A 22,491-nucleotide genomic window follows, 5' to 3' on the forward strand; every position below is an offset into this window, starting at 1 on the left:
ATACCCGTGTGCTGTCTGCATCCGGATGTCCGTTTCATGAATCGGGAAAAAAATAAAACATGTCCTATAATTGTCCGCACTGGATTTCAAGGGATTGTCCAGCCTTTTTTAAGTGATGACCTACCCTCAGGATAGGCCATTACTAGTTGATTGTCGGGGGTCTGACACCCTGCCATTCAGAGGAGTCAATGGGAGCATCGCTGAACACCATCAACTACAATGTGGATGGTGATCTGTAGCTCCGCCACCGACTGAGCTACACAGAACAGTGATGGCCTATCCTGAATATAGGCCATCACTTAAAAAAAAGGTTGGGATCCCTTTAAAGGAAATGTGTCCTCAGAAAATAACCTATTGTTTAAATCACGTTTTAAGGTTTAATTTTTGATGATGGTATTTTTAATTTCTCATGTCTATCTATATTTAAACAAAAACCATAAAATCCTGCCATTTTTGCACTGGCCACTAAGCCCAATAATTGGCGCCACTTCTTGGTCTGTACAGATCACTTTACTGTAGTTACCTGCTTATCTATACACAGAGGTGATATCATTACAGGCAGGATTAGAATGACAGATAAGACAGAATCCACCATTCAGACAGATGCAAAATGTAAATAACTGATGCACAGGATCCTTTTTTTTTTTCCTGTTCTTCTCACAGATCAGAACAGAAAAGTAACAGTGATGTGAACTGTCCCTAAGCCGTGAACCTGTGTATTCAGAGCCATTTTTATTTTATTTTTTTTCAAATTTCTTTTTATTAAGCATAATAAATCGAAATATACACTTATAAACATAAAGGACAACATGTCCAAGGATCATAAAGCAGAGCATTTACATAGAAAAACTCGACAATGGCGCGCATATGAAGTACACATACATACAATACCTCATGTGAAAACCACGACAAATGATGTATGCACTTAGAAGGAAACAAGGGTGACCATGTTAATCTAAGAGGAATAGAGATTTTAAAACAAGTACTCCTAGGATTTACCCAACCACTTAGCCCAGATTGTCAGATACTTATCGTGTGACAATGTCTCCCAACTAGTCAGCTCCTCAAATCTACAGATCTCGTGCACCTTCTCCCTCCACATCTGCACCGTAGGAGGCTGAACCGAGAGCCACTTTAATGGGATTAAAAGTTTCGCAGCTGAGATAAGGTGTGATAATAGGGAGTGTTTGCTAAGGGGGCAATTGAGATCAGAAAAATTTAGAAGAACAGCTGTGGGTGTTAGGGCTGTACTGGCCGGACATATTTTCCTTATTTGGCTAGCCACATCATCCCAAAAAGGGCGGATATCCGGGCAAGACCACCAAACATGCAAAGCTGTACCTTTTCCCATCAAACACCTCCAACAGTTCTCAGATGCCCCAGGGAACATTCTGCTTAATACATCCGGTGTGCGGTACCACCTTGTAACTATCTTGAACGCGTTCTCTTGTATGGATATGCAGCGGGAGAAACCATGAGAGTGGCTCAAGATCCTTTTCACATCACCATCTGAGAATTGCATATTAAGTTCAGATTCCCACTGGGTAATGTAATGAGGTCTACCCGAATCCCCCAGGTCCAGAGTCTTGTTATATATGTTTGAAAGTAATTTACTTCTAGGGCTAGGGGACTGGAGAACGACATCATACCAAGATGGAATGTACTCCTCCTTAGGGGCGGTGTTCAAGTAGGCTACGCAAATTTTCCTGAAATGTAAGTAATGTAGGTGAGACCAATTGCACGCCCCGAAGGACTTTTTCAAGGACTCTAAGTCAGGGACCTTATCGCCCTTCAACACATCACCTACAGCAACGTTACCAAGGCCAGACCATGTTAAGAACATCTACATAACCTGGGTTCAGATGATATGGAATTAGGCGGATTGGTGTGAAAGGGGTAAGTCCCCTTGGAAGCGACAGTAGAGACGCAAATTTCTTCCATTCCCTACAGATCCCAACAAATGAGGGGCTAGCTAGGTTGTCACCCCCTACCATAGAGGGCGAGGACTCCCAGAGTTTAATCAGTTCCCCAGGCTCCCACGAAATATTAGCTATCTGGCAGCCTAGTTTAGGAGAATGAGGGTTGAGAATTTCTGAATGGAGTCTCATCAGATTGGCCAAATAATAACTTCTGATGTCTGGGAGGCCAAACCCTCCCCTGGCAATAGGCTGGGAGAGAGCCATTTTTTTATCCTGTGAAACTAAACACTTAGGCCCCTTTCACGCGGGCGAGTATTCCGCGCGGATGCGATGCGCGAGTTGAACGCATTGCACCCGCACTGAATACCGACCCATTCATTTCTATGGGGCTGTGCACACGAGCGATGATTTTTCACGCATCACTTGTGCGTTGCGTGAAAATCGCAGCATGCTCCTCTTTGTGTGTTTTTCACGTAACGCAGGCCCATAGAAATGAATGGGGTTGCGTGAAAATCGCAAGCATTCGCAAGCAAGTGCGGATGCGGTGCGATTTTCACGCACGGTTGCTAGGAGACGATCGGGATGGGGACCCGATCATTATTATTTTCCCTTATAACATGGTTATAAGGGAAAATAATAGCATTCTGAATACAGAATGCATAGTACAATAGGGCTGGAGGGGTTAAAATTTTTTTTTTTTTTTAAATTTAACTCACCTTAATCCTTGCTCGCGCAGCCGACATCTCTTCTGTCTTCTTCTTTGCTGTGTGCAGGAAAAGGACCTGTGGTGACGTCACTCCGGTCATCACATGATCCATCACCATGGTAAAAGATCATGTGACGGACCATGTGATGACTGGAGTGACGTCACCACAGGTCCTTTTCCTGCACACAGCAAAGAAGAAGACAGAAGAGATGCCGGCTGCGCGATCAAGTGGATTAAGGTGAGTTAAATTATTTTTTATTTTAACCCCTCCAGCGCTATTGTACTATGCATTCTGTATTCAGAATGCTATTATTTTCCCATATAACCATGTTATAAGGGAAAATAATACAATCAGAACACCGATCCCAAGCCCGAACTTCTGTGAAGAAGTTCGGGTTTGGGTACCAAACATGACGATTTTTCTCACGCGCGTGCAAAACGCATTACAATGTTTTGCACTCGCGCGAAAAAAATCGCGCATGTTTCCGCAACGCACCCCGCACTTTTTCCCGCAACGCCCGTGTGAAAGAGGCCTTAATGCTTCCAATTTAATGACAGCAAACAGAGATCTTAAAAAGTATGCCCCTGAAATATATCCGAAAATTGTGTGAATTTTTCATCACATTATGCAGAAGCTGTAACACACCTTATAGCTTGTATGTTAAAGGGGTTGTCTCTCTTCAGCAAGTGGCATTTATCATGTAGAGATAGTTAATACAAGGCACTTACTAATGTATTGCGATTGTCCATATTGCTTCCTTTGCTGGCTGGATTCATTTTTCCATCAGAATCATACCACTGCTCGATCTCCATCGTTACGACCACCCTGGAATCCAGCAGTGGTGGTCGAGGTTGCACACTATTAGGAAAAAAGCATCAGCCTCTCTGGTGGCGGAACCATGGGGAGCGCACATCGGCTGGTGCTTTTTCCTTATATTGTGCAAGCACGACCACCACTGCTGGATTGCAGGGTGGTCTGTAACCATGGAAACGAGCAGTGTATAATGTGATGGAAAAATGATATCCCCAGCCAGCAAAGGAGGCAATATGGACAATCACAATACATTAGTAAGTGCCCTTTGTATTAACTTCTTCTACATAATGAATGCCACTTACTGAAGTGAGACATCCTCTTTAAGAAACTGCACGTGAGCTATTCCCTTTAAAGGTTATTGACATCTTAGGCCTCTTTCACACTTGCGTTGTTGGGATCCGGCAGGCACCTCCGGCAACGGAAGTGCCTGCCGGATCCGGAAAAACGCAAGTGTACTGAAAGCATTTGAAGACGGAACCGTCTTCCAAATGCTTTCAGTGTTACTATGGCACCCAGGACGCTATTAAAGTCCTGGTTGCCATAGTAGGAGCGGGGATCGGGGAGCGGTATACTTACAGTCCGTGCGGCTCCCGGGGCGCTCCAGAATGACGTCAGAGCGCCCCATGCGCATGGATGACGTGATTACATGGATCACGTGATCCATGCGCTTGGGGCGCCCTGACGTCACTCTGGAGCGCCCGGGGAGCCGCACGGACGGTAAGTACACTGCTCCCCCGCTCCCCACTACACTTACCATGGCTGTCAGGACTTTAGCGTCCCGGCAGCCATGGTAACCACTCTGAAAAAGCTAAATGTCGGCTCCGGCAATGCGCCGAAACGACGTTTAGCTTAAGGCCGGATCCGGATCAATGCCTTCCAATGGGCATTAATTCCGGATCCGGCCTTGCGGCAAGTGTTCCGGATTTTTGGCCGGAGCAAAAAGCGCAGCATGCTGCGGTATTTTCTCCGGCCAACAAACGTTCCGTACCGGAACTGAAGACATCCTGATGCATCCTGAACGGATTACTCTCCATTCAGAATGCATTAGGATAATCCTGATCAGGATTCTTCCGGCATAGAGCCCCGACGACGGAACTCTATGCCGGAAGACAAGAACGCAAGTGTGAAAGAGCCCTTAGTCATCTTTTGTAAATCAACTTTTTTGCAATAGGTGTTTATTAAAAATTTTGCTTCCTTTGGATTCTGCAGCTTCTATGTTTCACAGTACCAACCAAGCTGCAGAAAGTTGTTCACTGTGAAATCCATTAGGACAGTTTCATGCACGCCTATTCAGTCCATGAGAAACCCTCTGTGTGACATCAGTACTTCCCGGACTGAATGCGGCTCCTGCGACACGAACTCACGGCATTATAATGATTTATAATGCTGTGTTTTTCTGCCCCACTTCAGCTGTTCTGAATTGTACTGACGGCATTATGCGAGTACAAATCATTACAGTCTCGCTCGTATCATTGGGAGACACAGAAGACCATCGGTATAGCTGCTGCCATTACAAGGCGACACAAAGCAGAAAAGTTAACTCCTCCCACCAGCTATACCCCTCCTGCAGACACTCAGCTAATCAGTTTTAGCTTAGTGTCTGTAGGAGGCAGGTCTGCCAAAAGAGCTTTCCTTTTCATTAGGCCCCATGCACACGGCCGTGGCCGTATTGCGGCCCGCAAACGGCAGGTTGGCAATCCACGGCCGCTGGCCTTGTGCACTTGAATGGGTCCGCAATTTCCGGAGATGCGGAACGGAGTCACGGAACGAACACCGGAAGCACTAGAGTTCTTCCGTGGTGTTTCTTTCCGTTGTTCCGCTCCGCAAATAAATATGACGTTATGTTCAAGTTGAATGGGTCCGGCCCGCTGCACGTATGTTGCCCGTGCAAATGCACGGAACGGCCGCGTGCATGAGGCCTTATAATGCCATGAGTTCAAGTCACAGGAGCAGTGTTCAGTCTGGGAAATGCTGCTGTCACACAGAGTGTTTCACAGACTGAATACGGTCCTAATCGGCCTCAGACTTCCTGTCGGATGGCTTGTTCTGTCCCCTCTTGTGAACAATCATCTAAGGCTACTTTCACACTCGCGTTTGGTGCAGATGCGTCATGGATCTGCACAGACGCATGCGTTCAGATAATACAACCGCATGCATCCGTTCAGAACGGGTCCGTTTGTATTATCTTTAACATAGCCAAAACGGATGAGTCTTGAACACCATTGAAAGTCAATGGAGGATGGATCCGTTTTCTATTGTGCCATATTGTGGCGGTGAAAACTGATCCGTCCCCATTGACTTACATTGTGTGTCAGGAAGGATCCGTTTGGCTCAGTTTCGTCAGACGGACACCAAAATTCGCCTCCAGAGCGGAACAGAGGCAAAGTGATGCATTCTGAGCGGATCCTTTTCCATTTAGAATGCATTAGGGCAAAACTGATCCGTTTTGGACCGCTTCTGAGAGCCCTGAAACGGATCTCGCAAACGAAAACCAAAAACGCCAGTGTGAAAGTAGCCTAAGCTAATTTATCACCACATCGAAGATGAACTTTGACTATAATTTAGCTTAGAAGATCATTTAGAGAGCGAGGAAATTGAGACTTCTGCAGCTTGCTGTGTACTGTGAAACATAGAAGCCTCAAAAGCCGGGGAAAAAAAAAAAAAACTAGTAAAACTTGGCTTCAAATGGGTTCATGCTACAATTCAGATCAGCAGGTGCCAATAGAAAATCCAGGTACCACATATATTCCATAAATGGAGGGAGCAGAATATTGCTCCAAGAAAGGACAGATGTCTCACACGTTACTCCAGTTCATATTCCTTTTCTCTAATGTATTGCAGATATTTTTGATAACTTTTTCACCATATGGGCAGCATGGTGGCTCAGCGGGTAGCACTGGTGCCTGGCAGCGCTGGGGTCCTGGGTTTGAATGTGACCAAGGACAACATCTGCATGGAGTTTGTATGGGTTTCCTCCCACACTCCAAAGACATCCTGATAGGGCCCTTAGATTGTGAGCCCCATTGGGGACAGTTGGATGCTAATGTCTGTAAAGCGCTGCGGAATATAGTAGCGCTATAGAAGTGCATAAAATAAATAGATAACACCATAAAAACTAGGACACTGAAAAGTCATAATTTCTTTATTGCAAAACAATGTGACATAATTGCAGACACAAAAACATGTAAGACACTAAAATAATAAAAAGGCATCCGAGACATTATATTAAAAGCTGTAAAAGGCAATAATCTAAAAACTTGGAAGGTTCAGCGCTAAACGCAATATCACAATTCTGAGAGGGGAAAAAAAAAAAAGTTTAAGAAGATTTTGATAATTACACCATGATGTAAGTAAAACTTGAAATACAAAAGGTCGGGCAACTTTGCGGAGGGCGCGCACAAGTCCATATACAGAATACCAAGTAAAGTCATCATAAGTTAAAACATTGCATCCCAAATAAGACGGCTTAAGAAGTATAAAACCAAACATCCAGACCATGGACGTGCTCTACTGCTCGTTTGGATTTGGGTTGGCATCTAGGTACTTGGTGAGGTCGAAAGTCAGGACCTTGCTGATCACACAATCCCCTTGCTGCAATGATACATATAAAAACATAGGTCATCAACATTATATAAGACAAGCAACACTATATACAGGTTATATAGACCGCTACGCCAGCAGTGCTACCTATTGCAATCAGAATACAACTCTCATTTTCCAAAGTAATACAGGAAATAAAAAGTTGCAACCAGACTGGTTGCCTTTAATTTTTCTTTGTCAGCTATTTAGAAAAGCTGACCAACATGAAAGGGTTAAAGAAGCTACCGGATTATTCACCCCATAAGATGCACTTTTTTTTTGGGGGGGGGGGGGGGAAGGGGTGTCACTGCATCTTATGGAGCGAATACTAATGAACGCTTCCATTATAAAAGGACCCGGGAGCGGTGAATGCAGCGCTTCCTGGTTCTCGGCTGTGCTGTGACTGCGCACAGCGTGTGGACGCTCTGTGACCTCAATCTGTGCGCATCTGGTCACGGCACAGCCGACGGTAGGAAGAAGAGAGAGCGCTGGATCCTGGGAGCCTGCAGCGTCCGGAGCAGGAGAGGCAAGTTGATTTTTTTATTTTTATTTTTTATTTGCACTGGGCCACGGGGGTCTCATCTGAGGTCTGATTGGAGGTCATTCACATTGGGGTCTGAGCGGAGGTCCAATTGTGGGTCCGATCTGAGGGCTTATTGGGGGTCTTACCTGAGGTCTGATTGAGGGTCATTCACATTGGGGTCTAAGCTGAGGTCTGATTAGGACTGTGAGCTGAGGTCTGATTAGGACTGTGAGCTGAGGTCTGTTTAACATTGGGGGTCTGATCTAAGGCCTAATGAAATTTTTTTTTTTGCTTATTGTCTTCTTCTAAAACCTAGGTGCGTCTTATAGGGCAAAAAATTCTCCCTAATGTCCCCAATTGGGTCGGTACCTGCAGGTCAGTAGGCGACCTCAAAAAGGGCAGAGGAATAGTTCTGGACATAGACTGCCAATAGGTGGCACTAGAAAAAAGAATTTGCATATATGACATGTTCAATTTTGAGTAAAGGTACGGGGCACATGGAAAATCTGCCAGGGTTCCGTGGAAAAATGTGAAAAAAAAAATTTGTCAAATTTTACAGCAGATTTAATCCCTTTTAAAAAGGTGTCATATCCGAGGTGGAAAATTGCAGCATGTCAAATAAAAACTGCACCATCGTGTGCATGGAAAATTTCACCTGGGTGCGGATTTGTGCAGCATATATGCCAAGTGTCTTACCTGTTGACTAATTTCACATGAGTGCGTTCAGTCTGGGAAAAACACTCCACATGATGTCTGCCTTTCCAGAACTGAACACTGCTCCTCTAAGACTACTTTCACACTAGCGTTAATATTTTCCGGTATTAAGATCCGTCATAGGGTCTCAATACCGGAAAAAAAAACGCTTCCGTTTTCTCCCCATTTATTGTCAATGGGGACAAAACGTGACTGAACAGAACCAAATGCTCCAAAATGCATTCCGTTCCCATACCGGAGAGCAAACCGCAGCATGCTGTGGTTTTCTTTCCTTCATGGGATGCGGAGCAAGATGGATCAGTCATGACCCAGTCAACGGGGACGGATCCGTTTTCTCCGACAATAAAAAAAAAGCGGACCCGTCCCCCATTGACTTTCAATGGAGTTCATGACGGATCCATCTTGGGCATGTTAAAGATAATACAACCAGATCCGTTCATAACGGATGCAGACGGTTGTATTATCAGTAACGGAAGCGTTTTTGCTGAACCTGCCGGATCCAGCAAAAACGCTAGTGTGAAAGTAGCCTAACCCGAACTCACAGCATCATAATGGCTCATGATGCAGCGAGTTCCTGCCTGACCATGGGCCTTTCTTAACCGTCCTCACATAACGCTGTGTGCACGATACAGAAGACCCGCAGTCAGGCAGGAACTCACAACATAAGTCAATACGATGCTGTGAGTCTGGGTTAGAGGAGTGAACAGGCGTGTGTGAAATTAGCCTTAAAGGGTCACCAACTTTTGAAATATGTCAGACATCAAAAGTTGTGATCAGTGGGGGGGGGGGGGTCTGAGTGTTGAGACCACCATCGTTCTCAAGAATGAGGTGAGAGAAGCACGCCCATATCACGCTCTCTGCTCACGACTTCTCAGAGAGCGTGATATACGAGTGCTTCTCTCCCCTCACTCTAGAGCAGGCATCCTCAAACTGCGGCCCTCCAGCTGTTGCAAAACTACAACTCCCAGCATGCCCGAACAGCCTACAGGTATCAGCCTACAGCAGGGCATTGTGGGAGTTGTAGTTTTACAACAGCTGGAGGGCCGCAGTTTGAGGATGCCTGCTCTAGAGAATGGCGAGGGTCTCAGTACTCACACCCCCACCGATCACAACTTTTGATATATCAAGAGTTGTGCGGAGTGACGCTTAAACGTTCCCAGCCGATTCACTGGATCTCTTCAAGTAGAGTTAGCAGCCAGATCAGTCTAACCATGCCAAAAGCGAAGGCTCTGTTCTCATTAACATTGTGGCTTCTGTTGACCCCCTTTAATTGCATTTTCATCCCAAAGAACGGTTTCTAGAATTTTGTAATATTAGTCAAAATGAAGACAAAAGAATGCAGACAGAAATTCTGTATCCATGCAAGGCTACTTTCACGCTCGCGTTTGGTGCGGATCTGCACAGACGGATCCGTTCAGATAATACAACCGTCTGCATCCGTTCAGAACGGATCCGTTTGTATTATCTTTAACATAGCCAAGACGGATCCGTCTTGACCATTAAAAGTCAATGGAGAACGGATCAGTTTTCTATTGTGTCAGTGAAAACGGATCCGTCCCCATTGACTTACATTGTGTGCCAGGACGGATCCGTTTGGCTCAGTTTCGTCAGAAGGAGCAGCGTTTTGGTGTCCGCCTCCAGAGCGGAATGGAGACGAAACGGAGGCAAACTGATGCATTTTGAGTGGATCCTTATCCATTAAGAATGCATTAAGGGCAAAACGCCCTGAACGGATCTCACAAACGGAAACCAAAACGCCAGTGTGAAAGTAGCCTAAAGCTATCTCAAACCCATGAAGAAAAGTAATCCCCTCTGAAACTAATATCTGGTTGTACCACCAACAAAACCTTTGCCTCAGATCCATTACTTACCTCTGGATATACCCCAACCAAGCTCTCGGCCTTGGTGTAGAATTCCTCCTTAAGGGAGATGACAATTGCCTGGAAGTTGGTCATTGATTGCTCCTTAATGTAGTTGGCCACCTAAAGCAAAGACAAGATATATATAGTCGTCCCAGAGCCAACAGAGGATGTGGTCATGGGACCACACGGATGTCAAATCATAAAAATAAAAAAAAACACAAAAGGTCTCCTAATACGATGGCGAATCGCCTTACCTTGCCTATGTTGGTGTTATCCAAGGCAGCGTCTATTTCATCCAGTACAAAGAATGGGGATGGTTTGTAACTGGGGATGAAACGTGAAGACACAAGTTATGAGATAATAACCTACAGAATTTTATAACTAAGAAGAGCGAGGACAGTCCTTTACCTGTGAATTGCAAAGAGCAAGGCAAGTGCTGCTACAGTTTTCTCTCCTCCAGACAAGTTGTCCATGGGTCTGAACCGTTTCCCAGGGGCCACACAGTTGTAGTTGATGCCATCCAGGTAGGGTTCCTCTGGGTTTTCTGGTCCCAAGAAAGCCTGTTGTGCATTAGGTTAATCATTAGCAGTCGGATAAGGGATGGATGAACGTTACATTTGGCGTCACTGTGGATGCCAATACCTGGGCACTACTGTTCCTGGAGAGGGCTTTGTAGATTTCATCGATATTGGTTGCTATGGACTCGAAGCAACCATTGAACCGGTCAAATCGTTCTTTCTTTGTCTGCTCAAATGCCTGCTTGGCCTTCTTAGCTCGCTTACGAGCGGCTTCAAACTCTGCAAAAGAAAAGATTTGAAGAAATGGTTTGGGATGCTCCATACAGCATGGGGATTAGGGTGCATTCACATGACCGCGCTGTGGGTTTGCGGTCGGCAAATTGCGGATCCACAAAACACGGATACTGGCCGCGTGCTTTCCGCATTTTACAGAACGCGCAGGGAGGGCGCTATATAGAAAACGCCTATTCTTGCGGACAAGAGTAAAACAGGCTCTATATTTTTTGCGGAGCCACATTAAAATGAATGGTTGTGCACCCATTCCACAAAAGGCAAAACCTCTTACAAGAGTACAACCAATTTTGGAGGTCATTACATCTCCCGACAAAAGTTTAAAGTGACAGCGGTAGTTGCAGCTGGGAGAACCAGCGCCATCCCTGCTGTCACTTAAAGGGCATCTGTCAGCAGTTTTGTACCTATGACACTGGCTGACCTGTTACATGTGCGCTTGGCAGCTGAAGGCATCTGTGTTGGTCCCATGTCCATATGTGCCCGCATTGCGGAGAAAAATGAAGTTTTAATATATGTAAATGAGCCTCTAGGAGCAACGGGGGCATTGCCATTACTCATAGAGGCTCTGCTCTCTCTGCAACTGCTGCATCCTCTCCACTTTGACAGGGCCAGGCATTGAAACCGCCTGGTTCTGCAGAGGACGTGGAAGTTGCATACGGAGCTGAGCCTCTAGGTGTAACAGCAACGCCCCTGTTGCTCCATTTTTCTCAGCAATGCGGGCACATATGAACATGGGACCAAGACAGATGCCTCCAGCTGCCAAGTGCACATGTAACAGGTCAGCCAGGTACAAATCTACTCACAGATGCCAGGTAAAAGTTGTGGTGGAAGGGATGGCAGCAGGCAGAGCAGGGGATGCACTTAAAACTCAACATAACAGTTTTCCGAGCATCTTACCATCAGACGTCTCCTGGAACTTGTCCCTGACGCTCTCCAGTTTCTCCATTGCCTTCATGTTGGGGGCAGAGATACGCTGCAAAATACTCTGCTGCTCATTCAGCTTCTGCTGTAGAGCACTCATTTCTTGCTTAATGTCATCATCTGCCACAGCATCCTATAAGAAAAAAAAAGAAAAAAAAAAAAGTTAATCTGCCGGGAATAGAATTCAGGAACAATGGAAAAAGTGGTAAAAACATCATCAGTTTACCTTGAGGTCTTCAGAAAGTTCACTGTAGTCTATCTCGATTAAGGCTTCCCGAGCGTACACAGTAGAGGTCCTCTGGGAGCCGCTGCCAGATTCTTCTCCCTGGGAGCCGCGCTCAAAAACAAATATTGAAGTCACTTTCAGTCTTATATAAGACACTGCTCACCCCAGTGGGAGAACACAAACACCCTCAAAACTGCACGGATGCGTACAATGTATCTGGGACAGGAGCTGCTGTCCATGCGTATCTATACTCGCACCCAAGGCCTAGGCTGGCACTTTTTCCTGTAGTGTGCAAGCACGACCACTGGTGCTGAATTGCAGCGTGGTCATCACCCCTGGATATCAATGCGATGGCGAAATGAATCGAGCCAGCAAAGGAGGCAATGTGGACAATCACAATACATTAGACATCCCCTTTAAGAATGTTCTTTTCTGTTCTCAGCACTTCCATCAGCTTGAGAATTGTTTGATTGGCAGCAGCAAGAGGCATCTATTCATCCACTTCGTTCCAACAAACCATCGACACAACAAACCAATCCACCAACTACATCACGGAAGTGGTGGAACCTCAAGATGCAGCAGATCTGCTCCTCGCAGAGCGCAAGTGTACAGCGCCCTACAGACGAAGCACTACACAGTGTGTCTGGAGTGGTAAGAAGCTGCCAAGCCGCTCACTTGTTTGTGCGCCACACTATATATGCTTCTGTGGAGTGGTAAACGGCAGGGACAGAGCCACTCAAGCACCTGTCACGGCTGTTTCTATTCATTCACTACTTTGAAAAATCTGGCGGCCGCTATATATGGATATGCCATGGCCGACGGGTCTCCGCTGTTTCAAACAGCAGAGACCCATGGCTACTGATCGCGACCGGCAAGAATGCCGATCACGGTCATTTCAGATGCCGTGATCAAAAGCATCTAAAGGGTGTAAAACCTGGAAGCACACGTTTCCAGGCTTCTTACCGGCATCCTCTGCGGCCAATGAGGATGCTGGTAATTGAATTCAATACGCTGGGTCTCTCTGAAGAGACCCAGGGTATTGGAGCTGCAATTCTTATCGTCCCGCAAAAAATGACAGCTCAGCAGATAACTATAAAAAAGTTATGGGGGTCAGAATATGGCGATGTAAAAAAAATAAAATATATATATATATATATATATATATATATATTTTTTTTTTTCTCCAAAGTTTACATTTATTTTTACACTATTTAGACATTAAAAAACAAACTATACATATGTGGTACTGTTGTAATCGTACTGACCCAGAGAATGAAGAATGTCCCTATGACAAAGGGAATGCCTTAGGGACAACACACAAAGTGTTTTTTTTATTCCAATTCCATCCCATTTGGAATTTTTTTTCACCGCTGCCATATTAAATGAAGTAATTTGAAAGTAGAACTTTCCCCTCATGGATGTGTGAACGAAAAAAAAAAAAAAAAAAAGTTATGGCTCAAGGAAGATGGGGGAAAAAAAATAAAAGCGCAAAAAAACTAACTTACGGTATCCTAAGGGTTAATATTCCTGCCCCTTGTGCATACAATAATGGTGGATCCATATTATTTTAGCTGCTGGGCCCGCAGCGTGTCTGTGGACTGAGATTAATTCTTGATGCACTGCATTTTTATGAATTTTATTGTGTCATATGGATTTTATTAGTATTACGTCTATTTACTATATTGTTCCCCCCGTATGTTTAGCATTTCATGTGATTAAATATATTTAAATATACGCTTCGAGCTCTTCACCACTACTGAATATATAGCTCGGTATATGGTTTCTCTTTGTTTCCATCTTTCAGTCATTGCTTTTATACAATTCTTTTCGGTTCTCACCTCTTCCTGGCTGATGTCTTCCATTGTGCCCTTAGACAGGGGTAGTTTAATATCCTGCATCTTGCAGGCCTGCAGCAAGTTGTGCCGATCGCTGCGTTTCTGCTCCAGCTTGGTCTCAATGGCAGTGACTTCTTTTTGTAGATGTGTCATCTCCCTGAAAAAGTGCAAATGCAATACAGTTATAGGCTGCCCATACTAACGGCAGTATAAAGTAGAGACCGGTGAGTTGATTTCAGCGGTTCTGTCCTTTAAGTGGTTGCCGAGAACCAACATCACAATCATTGCAGACTGGGCCTGGAAAAGAGTCCCGGACACCTGAGAAGAGTCCTGGTTATTCATATATTCCTGCTCTCCTGCTGATGACTGACCGGCTTCTACCTAGTTTTCTCCCTTTCTCTCTAGGAGAGAACTGCCAATCATCAGCAGATGGACGGGGAGAGAGCAGGAGATTATGTATAACCAGGACTCTTCTCAGGTAGATTTGACTCTTTTCAAGGCCCGGGCTGTAATGATTATGATGCTGATTCTCGGCAACCACTTACTCACAGCTGAAATCAGCATTTCTGTCACTATTGCATGATGTCCTCAGTGATGACAGGTTCCCTTTAACAACATGTGTGCCAGAAAACTGGCGAACATTACACCATAAACCTATTCCAGCTCCTGGGTCGTGCACCTCTTAAAATAAATTGGTTGGATCTTCCTCCAGCAGAAACATCTGTCTTTGTAAATGGCCTCAAATCTTTCAACACAAGGGGCTAAGCAAAGTGTCTCACCTGGTGTCAGTAAATATACGGAGAAGTGTAGTCAAGTTTTCACCTCGCCCATCTGCTTATCTAACTTACTGACACCATGCTGTCTATACGACAACTAGCAGAAAATCTATATTCAAGTCCTGGATGTCTTACGGCATCAAAGCTTCCCATAGGTTCTGTGCTGCCTACGGACTACAGGAATTGAAAATTTTGGCAAGTACATTTTCTTCTTACTGGACGTCCTATGGAAGCACAGAACATATGGGAAGCTGTGCTGCCTACAGGAAATGAAAAATGAGATTTTTGTGAAACTCACCTGTAAAATCTCTTTCTCGCTTAGTTCATTGGGGGACACAGGACCGTGGGTATAGCTGCTTGCTGCCACTAGGAGGCGACACTAGGCTGAAAAGTGATAACTCCTTCCCTGCCGGCTATACCCCCTCCAGCCTGGAGAGAGCACGTCAGTTTGTGCCCAAGCAATAGGAGTAGGAGAAAAAAAAAAAAAAAACAAACATACGATAAACAACCAAAAACTGACCAATGCCAGTCGGATCGAACCAGAACTGAGGGCCATACCGGCTCCTCAACCGCCAGCATTTACGGAAAACAGAAATTACTGGGTGGGAGCTGTGTCCCCCCCAATGAACTAAGCGAGAAAGAGATTTTACAGGTGAGTTTCACAAAAATTTCGTTTTCTCGCTCGTATCATTGGGGAACACAGGACCGTGGGATGTCCTAGAGCAGTCGAAGGGGAGGGAAACAAATCACACGCCCATGGAGAAAAAACGCCCTCGAGGATGCGTAACCCACTGCCGCCTGCAAGACCTTGCTGCCTGGAGCAGCATCCGCCCGTAGGAAGACACCCGGTAAAACTTGGTGAACGTGTGTCCGGAAGACCAAGACACTGCCTTCTACAACTGGAAAGCTGCTGCATGACGGAGATGAACCCGAGAAGCGCCGGCCGCTGGTCGGGTGGGCCAAGGCTCAGCGGGTGGTGCCTTACCCCGGGAGCGGAATGCCCGAGCAACTGTTAAACGGATATACCTGGAAAAACAGCCCTTGGAGGCCGTCAGCTTTGACAAGGACCTCCAGGAAAAAATTGGTAAACGAACAAGAAGGCATATTAACTCCGAAAAATGCCACCAAAACACCTGGCTCCTGGCCGCAACTGTGGGAGTAGAACTAAAAATCCAGGTCCGCCGGATCCTCCTCTGGCCAAGAGAACGCTCCCTAGGAAGCGTAATATTGGTAACCCAATATAGAGGCTTGTGGTGAGATTTCTAGCGAGAAACCCTTACCAGCGGTGACAAGGCGTGACAGACACACGCTCTACCCGTCGTGGGAGACTCTCAGTCCACCACTGGAATGAGCAGTGAAAGAATGACCCCCGTTGGCTTGAGGTGTCGTAGATATTACTCCTATCTGAAGAGAGGTAGCACCGATGGCGTCACGGCATCAACTATTAAAAACCCAAGTCCCGCTTATAACGGCAACCTAGTGGTTGACGAGTGCCGCAGGGACTAAGCTACCCAGTAGAACGCACCCGAAGGTAGGTGCTGATCAGCAATGGTAATTACGCCATCGCCACGCCTGAGTTGACGACAGAAGGACAACAGTTGACAGAGCAACAGGCACTCATAGGTGGTGTAAACCAGAAAGAGGCCAGAGCGAAAGCCCATTGCCTCTGAGACTGACGCTCTACAGAATCTATAGGTAATGCAATACTCCGCCTGAAGAGGCGATACAAGGGAAGCCACAAGAGTAATGCTAACGCCATACTCCAGCTGAGGAGGACGCCACACCGTAGAGGTCCCCGATTCTTGTGTTAGAAGAATCAGTCACCTGACCAAAAAGCTGTGCAGCAGGAACCCTAGCATGTAATGGTGACGCAAACACCCCTTGTGCAGTAGGAGCTACCGCATGCTCCCTCAGCGTAAAACTGAGGGGGAGGCCTGAGGACATCCAGTAGAAGTCATGGTACCATGCTGTCCCAGTTAGTAGAGCTAACCTTAAACCCTCCGCCTGAAAAGGGCGCTGAACAGGAGCAACCGCCGAAGCAGTGGTAGGGTAGAACCCCTACCTGAGGGGAGCTGCCCCACTACAGCGATTATGATCATCTAGCTCTAGCGTGAAGACTACCCATGCAAAAGGAAAAAACCCTTGTAGTGGTCACTGCAGAGTGCCAGCATAACACCCTCACCTAGGTAAGGAAGAGTGGTGGACAAAGAATCCAGAGTCAGTGGAATACTCTGCTTGCTGGATCGTAATCACAGTATTCTGGGTAATGTGACTGACCTGAACGGTGGATGCCCATGGGGATGGGGGGGGTCTCTAGGACAAAAGTGTTGCTGCGTGACCCACCTGAGACCACAAAGGTCGACATTTTCGTGCCCCCAACCAGTGCCGGAAGAACAGAAGGTAACAATATGGAAGTAGCCATAGAATCCCGTGGCCGTATCCATATGCCACTAGATGGAGAGTACCAGGTACCAGCGATACCGACTGTTGTCACGGGCCACTTTGAAGGAAGCCAGGCATCTAGTGTCATGGCGTAGATAATATTATAGCATGCAAAAAATGCTAGTGATTCCCCCGTAATGGAACATTTGTAGAGGGTAATGCCACAGGAAGCATGTGATGGCAAATGACAGATGGAATAGCATCCAGTTGTAATGCAATCCTCTGGTTAAGGAAGGGGGTAGCGCGATAGTCAGAAACGCAATCCACAGAAGTATAATTACCCCACCTATGGAGGGGGGAATGCCTACGGTAAGCACTGCACTCAGTGGCAGAGCACTCACTCCACCTATGACAGGGAGTAACATATTCAGCGAGTACTGTAACACGAGGTAGTGCAAGTAGCTCACCTACCGAAGGGGGTAACGCACACAGCAGGAACCTGCATGCGACGAGTTCTGTACCCGGCGGGAAGTGCCATTACTTCACCCAAGTAAGGGAGCAATGCATACGTAAACACTGCAACGGCAGTGAGAATGCCATAATGCCACCTATACAAGAGGCTAATACATACTGACAGTAATGTGCCCAGTGGAACTGCAATTCCGCCACCTACGGAACTGGGGACGCCCATGGCTGGCATTGAGACCAGTGCTAGTGCGGTCAGTCCACATAAGGAAGGAGGTAATACATAAGGTAAGTACTGTATCCAGTAGAAGTGCAAATACCGCCTAAGGAAGAGGGTAATGCATACACCAGTACCGCTGGCTAGCATGGACGTAATCTTGAACCGGATTCATGTCAGAGTCCAAATAACTGATTCCCCCCCACCTCCCCCCCGGGACTAACCCCCCCAGAGGGGCTTTTTAGCGTGATCCTAGGGAGGAAGGGTGGGAGTGCGAAGGTGAGCCAGGAGGAATTATGACCTGCTCTGGCCCGCTCGTGCGCAGTTCCACCTCTCAGCCTCTAGCCTATGGCTGTTGCAGGCCGCGCTGGTGTGGCTATAACAACCAAACTACCCCGGGGGTGGAATGGAACTCCTAAAGGTCCACTTACTGGATTGCGCAGGCGGTGATTTATCAACCAAACGACCCAGGAGGGTGGATTGGGAACTTCCAGAGGTCTTGGAAATTTCAGTTGTCCTCCACTGGATTTGCGCAGTTGGAGCATTATCAACCAAACGGCCTCAGAGGGCGGATTGGGAATCCTTCTGATGTACTCCACTGGATTTGCGCAGGTGGAGCATTATCAACCAAACAGCCCCGGAGGGCGATTGGGAACTGTGAGAAATCCTCGGGCACAGGCCCAGTTGGTACACACAGCCAGGAAGATCCTGCGGTGATGTGGGCTGAGAAGGGCAGGACCTGAGGGTGGAAGTTGCGGCCTAGAAGGCCGCAAAGCCGGAAACTAAAGTTTTTACGCAGGCCGACCGGGACTCACCGCCAGCCGGAACACAGCGGTACCTGGATCGGTGCAATGAATGAGGCCGCCTGTGCCCACTGGCCGCGGAAGCTCGCCCCGTGGGCCGGGAGAAAAACAGCACGGCCGGAGAAGAAATCGGTAGGCCCGAATGAAGCCGGGGCCTAGATTTTGTGGAGCCTGGCCGACTGGGATCTCCGCTGCCGGGAACGGAGGTACCCAGAACGGCACTAGCCGGCGCCCAAGATGTATACCGGCCTAAGAGGTGCGGCGCTTGGCCGACCGGGGAGCCCGCCCGGTCGGAGAAAGTGGGACACGGAATGGAGCGCAGAAGGCACCAGTTTCTGAATGTCCCCTGCCCGATATGAGTCAAGTATAGATCGGAGGGGGGTGGGGAGAAAGAACCTAAAATGCCGCCACCGGGTTTGGGATTAACCCCTTCATTGCCTGATTTGTGAGGTGAGGTGAGATGGGCGACTGGTGGAGGACTTGCAACCTCCTTAAGAAAGGGCCATGGTGTGAGGGGGACAGAGAGGGACAGTAATACTCACCTGTCTTCATCTGTGGTCTTCACCCTTAGTCTTGTACCAGCAGGGCCACCCCACGAGCGCTGGCATCAGGCATCCGGGCAGAGAAGAGCTGGAGAGGAGGTGGCCTTCTTGCTGGCGGGAAGCAGGGGAGCGAGGCTGCCCTGGTCCGCTTTGTCTTCTTGGGGGAGGCAGGGCGGTGGAACAAGCAATACCGGCCAGCCTCCCAGGGACGCAAGCGTTCCTGTGCCCCATCCAGGAAATCTGTAAAAATAACACAATGAAGAAAATCAAAAGAGCCACCCTGCTAAGCAGGGAGGTCTGCCTCCTACGACACTAAGCTAAAAACTGATATGCTGTCTCCAGGCTGGAGGGGGTATAGCAGGCAGGGGAGGAGCTATCACTTTCTAGCCTAGTGTCGCCTCCTAGTGGCAGCAAGCAGCTATACCCACGGTCCTGTGCCCCCCCAATGATACGAGCGAGAGATTTTGGTAAGTAAATTTTTTTCTTCCTGGACGTCCTATGGAAGCTCAGAACATATGGAAAGCTGTGCTGCCTACGGACTACAGGAAATAAAAATTTTGGTAAGTAAATTTTCTTTATTCCTGTGTCTAGCCACTAGAACATGAAGGTACAAGTGATAAGAACTTTATGCCCCAATGATGACACTTCTGGTCCAGGCAGATCAGTGAAACAAGAGCAACTGAGTGAATGAGCAAATGAGAAAGACAACGAAAAAAGTTCGGATTGCTATTGGGGGGGGGGGGGGGGGGGGCTGTGTCTGTATCATAACATACTTTCCACCAGATAATAAGGGCAAGAAATGTGGCCATGGGAGTACCCAAAAGCCCTTCTTCACAGGAAGTCTGTACATTCAAACTGAGAAATCAGTTCTGTCCAAGAAGCAGAAACACCCTAAATAGATTAAAGGGGTTCGCCGGAAGAGAATCCCAGAGTCTTCTCACCTGTGGACGAAAGAACATTTCCTCGGTGCTCACCTGTCCATCGTGTTGCCAATGACACCGTCTCCGCAGAACTTTCGTGGGCTTTTCTGCTCAGGCCCCGACCAGATGTGTTCCCGAGTCTTCCAGTTCAGCTGCAGATACTGATCTGGAAGACTTGGGAACACATCCAATTGGGATCGGAGAGGAAGAGCTTGCACCCAGTCTGAGTGTAGCAGAGACAGCAGCAGCATCTGCGACAGACGGGTAAATCCTGAGGAAAGGAGTAAGAAGACTTTGGGATTTTCTAAAAAAAAAAAAAAAGACCTCCTTTAAAGATATTTAGATCAATAAGAAACGGGTGGAGAGGCATATACTGACTTGTTGGCGCCCCCTAGCTTCTTGCGGATCTCTTCCATTTGATGATTCTTGTCATTCACTTCAGACTTTTTAGCCAAATGTTGGTTTTTGAGGTCCTGTAACTGAGCCATCGTCTCATCGATGATCTTCATGTGTCTTTGCTCCTCCTAGATAACATAATAGATTCATTCAACACAAGGTCTATCTATTCAGACCCGGACCACAAAGACTTTTCACTTTAATGGAAGCTCTGCAAGCGCAGACTACTTGTAGCGTTAAAGGGATTCTACACACTACACTGAAATAGTGCTCCAGACTCTCATACAACTTTCAAAAAGTTATCCAGGAATTGATAATGACGACCTCTCCTCAAGATAGGTCATCATTATCCCATTGACCGGGGTCGGAGTCCTGGCACAACTGCCAATCAGCTGTTTCAAGGAGCCGCCACCGCGCTCACCGGAACTCTGGATAGCGCATCCGTCTCCCGACAGCTTTCCAAGCTCAGCGCCGTACACTGAATAGCTGTGCCTGGTATTACAGCTCAGTTCCATTGACTTGGGCTGAGCTGCAACTAGGCCACGTGACTGATGTACGGTGACATCACGGCGTGGCGGCCTCCTTTAACAGCTTACCGGCGAGGGTGCCGCCAATCTAATATTGATGACCTATTCTGCGGATAGGCCATCAATATGAATTCTTGGATAACCCTTATAAAAGGTGCCCATACATCTTCCACTGCTGTCTGCCAAATCCGTGTTGGGTTGGACGCCATCTCTCCCAGCTCCTCTATTCATACTCTTGGTTAAGCTGAACGTGTATGTTTTTCAATGGGAAGAGAAAGCAACTGCCAGACACCTCTGGAGGCAGCTTACCTCGTGGGGGAATAAAAGAATTGAGCGAAAACATTCAAGTTGCTCAGATACTTCTCTCTGGGAGCTCACCATGCACTAACGTACACACGGGGCTTTAGGTCTTGCTACGCAATGAAACAAGAAGTGGTCGGCGGTCTATTCTCTACTAAAGAACAGACTAAGGCCTCATGCACACGGCCGTGTTCCACTGCCGAGAGCGGTCCGTGGTAACCCGGCCGGGATTCCTTCTGACAGCAGGAGCGCACGGCGTCATTGGTTGCTATGACGCCGTGCGCTTCATGCCGCCGCTGCTGTATAGTGATACACTGGTATAGATCATACCAGTGTATCACGGTACAGCAGCGGCGGCATGAAGCGCATGGAGTCATAGCAACCAATGACGCCGTGCGCTCCTGCTGTCAGAAGGAATCCCGGCCGGGTTACCACGGACCGCTCTCGGCCGCGGAACACGGCCGTGTGCATGAGGCCTAAGGCCTCATGCTAACGACTATTTTCGGTCCACTTCCGATCTCTATTTTTTGCGGATTGGATGTGGACCCATTTATTTCCATGGGGCAACAAAAGATGCTGACAGAACACAGTGTGTGGTCCACATCTGTATGTCCATTCCGCAGTCCCGCAAAGACCGTTAGAACATGCCCTATTCTTGGCCATTTTGTGGACAAGAGTAGGACATTTGTACTTGGGATTTAAAAAAAAAAAGAGAAACAAATGGCGGCATGCACATGGCTGGGATCCGGATTATGTGGACCGAAACAGCTATGGTCATGCATGAAGCCTAACCAGGAGGGGAAGGAAAAACTGCTGACAAACGCATCTGCACAAGACTGGCAAAGAAGTTAAAACTTTGGCAAGAATTTACTATGTTAGAAAACAAGTACAAGTACATGACTAAGTCCTGGCGACAATCACACTGATTTCCAGAGCGCCAGCCAAAGTCATATGTAGCAAAAAGTTGTGTTGTGGTTGCTTTAACAACAACAGCATTGCACTTACCTTTTTCATCTTCTCGATTTCATTTTCATCTTTCTTCACAGACTGCTCCCAAGTTTGCACCTTCCCTTGGTCCTCCTTCAGTTGATTCTTTTCGTAGTCCAGTTGAATACCCAGACGGGTCTTCTGGTTCTCAAACTCTAATCTACAAAACAAAAAACACAAAAGCCACAGAGTCATCGCTGTCCAGCTAAGCCCTTATGCACACGACCGTGTCCGTATTTACACATTTTCCTCATTCCCATCCATAGAA

The 22,491-nt window shown here is 47.1% G+C and overlaps 1 protein-coding gene across 2 annotated transcripts in view; it reads right to left on the reverse strand.

Moving 5' to 3' along the window:
- Window positions 1-6,558: 6,558 nt before the first annotated feature.
- SMC1A (structural maintenance of chromosomes 1A) overlaps window positions 6,559-22,491 on the reverse strand; it is a 32,480-nt gene continuing 16,547 nt past the window's right edge. Inside the window, exons 16-25 of one of the 2 annotated variants that reach the window (XM_040405151.1) lie at window positions 22,242-22,383; window positions 20,392-20,537; window positions 13,912-14,065; window positions 12,074-12,172; window positions 11,824-11,980; window positions 10,760-10,914; window positions 10,526-10,677; window positions 10,372-10,441; window positions 10,127-10,237; window positions 6,559-7,030 (exon numbers count right to left, since the gene is read on the reverse strand). In XM_040405151.1, the coding sequence (XP_040261085.1) occupies window positions 6,947-7,030; window positions 10,127-10,237; window positions 10,372-10,441; window positions 10,526-10,677; window positions 10,760-10,914; window positions 11,824-11,980; window positions 12,074-12,172; window positions 13,912-14,065; window positions 20,392-20,537; window positions 22,242-22,383 (1,270 nt within the window). In that variant the 3' untranslated portion in view covers window positions 6,559-6,946. Of the gene's footprint in view, window positions 7,031-10,126; window positions 10,238-10,371; window positions 10,442-10,525; window positions 10,678-10,759; window positions 10,915-11,823; window positions 11,981-12,073; window positions 12,185-13,911; window positions 14,066-20,391; window positions 20,538-22,241; window positions 22,384-22,491 lie in introns of both variants that reach the window. The other variant, XM_040405150.1, reaches the window with a different exon arrangement.

The sequence above is a fragment of the Bufo bufo genome, chromosome 8 (assembly GCF_905171765.1).
Source record: "Bufo bufo chromosome 8, aBufBuf1.1, whole genome shotgun sequence".
Classification (NCBI taxonomy): Eukaryota; Metazoa; Chordata; class Amphibia; order Anura; family Bufonidae; genus Bufo; species Bufo bufo.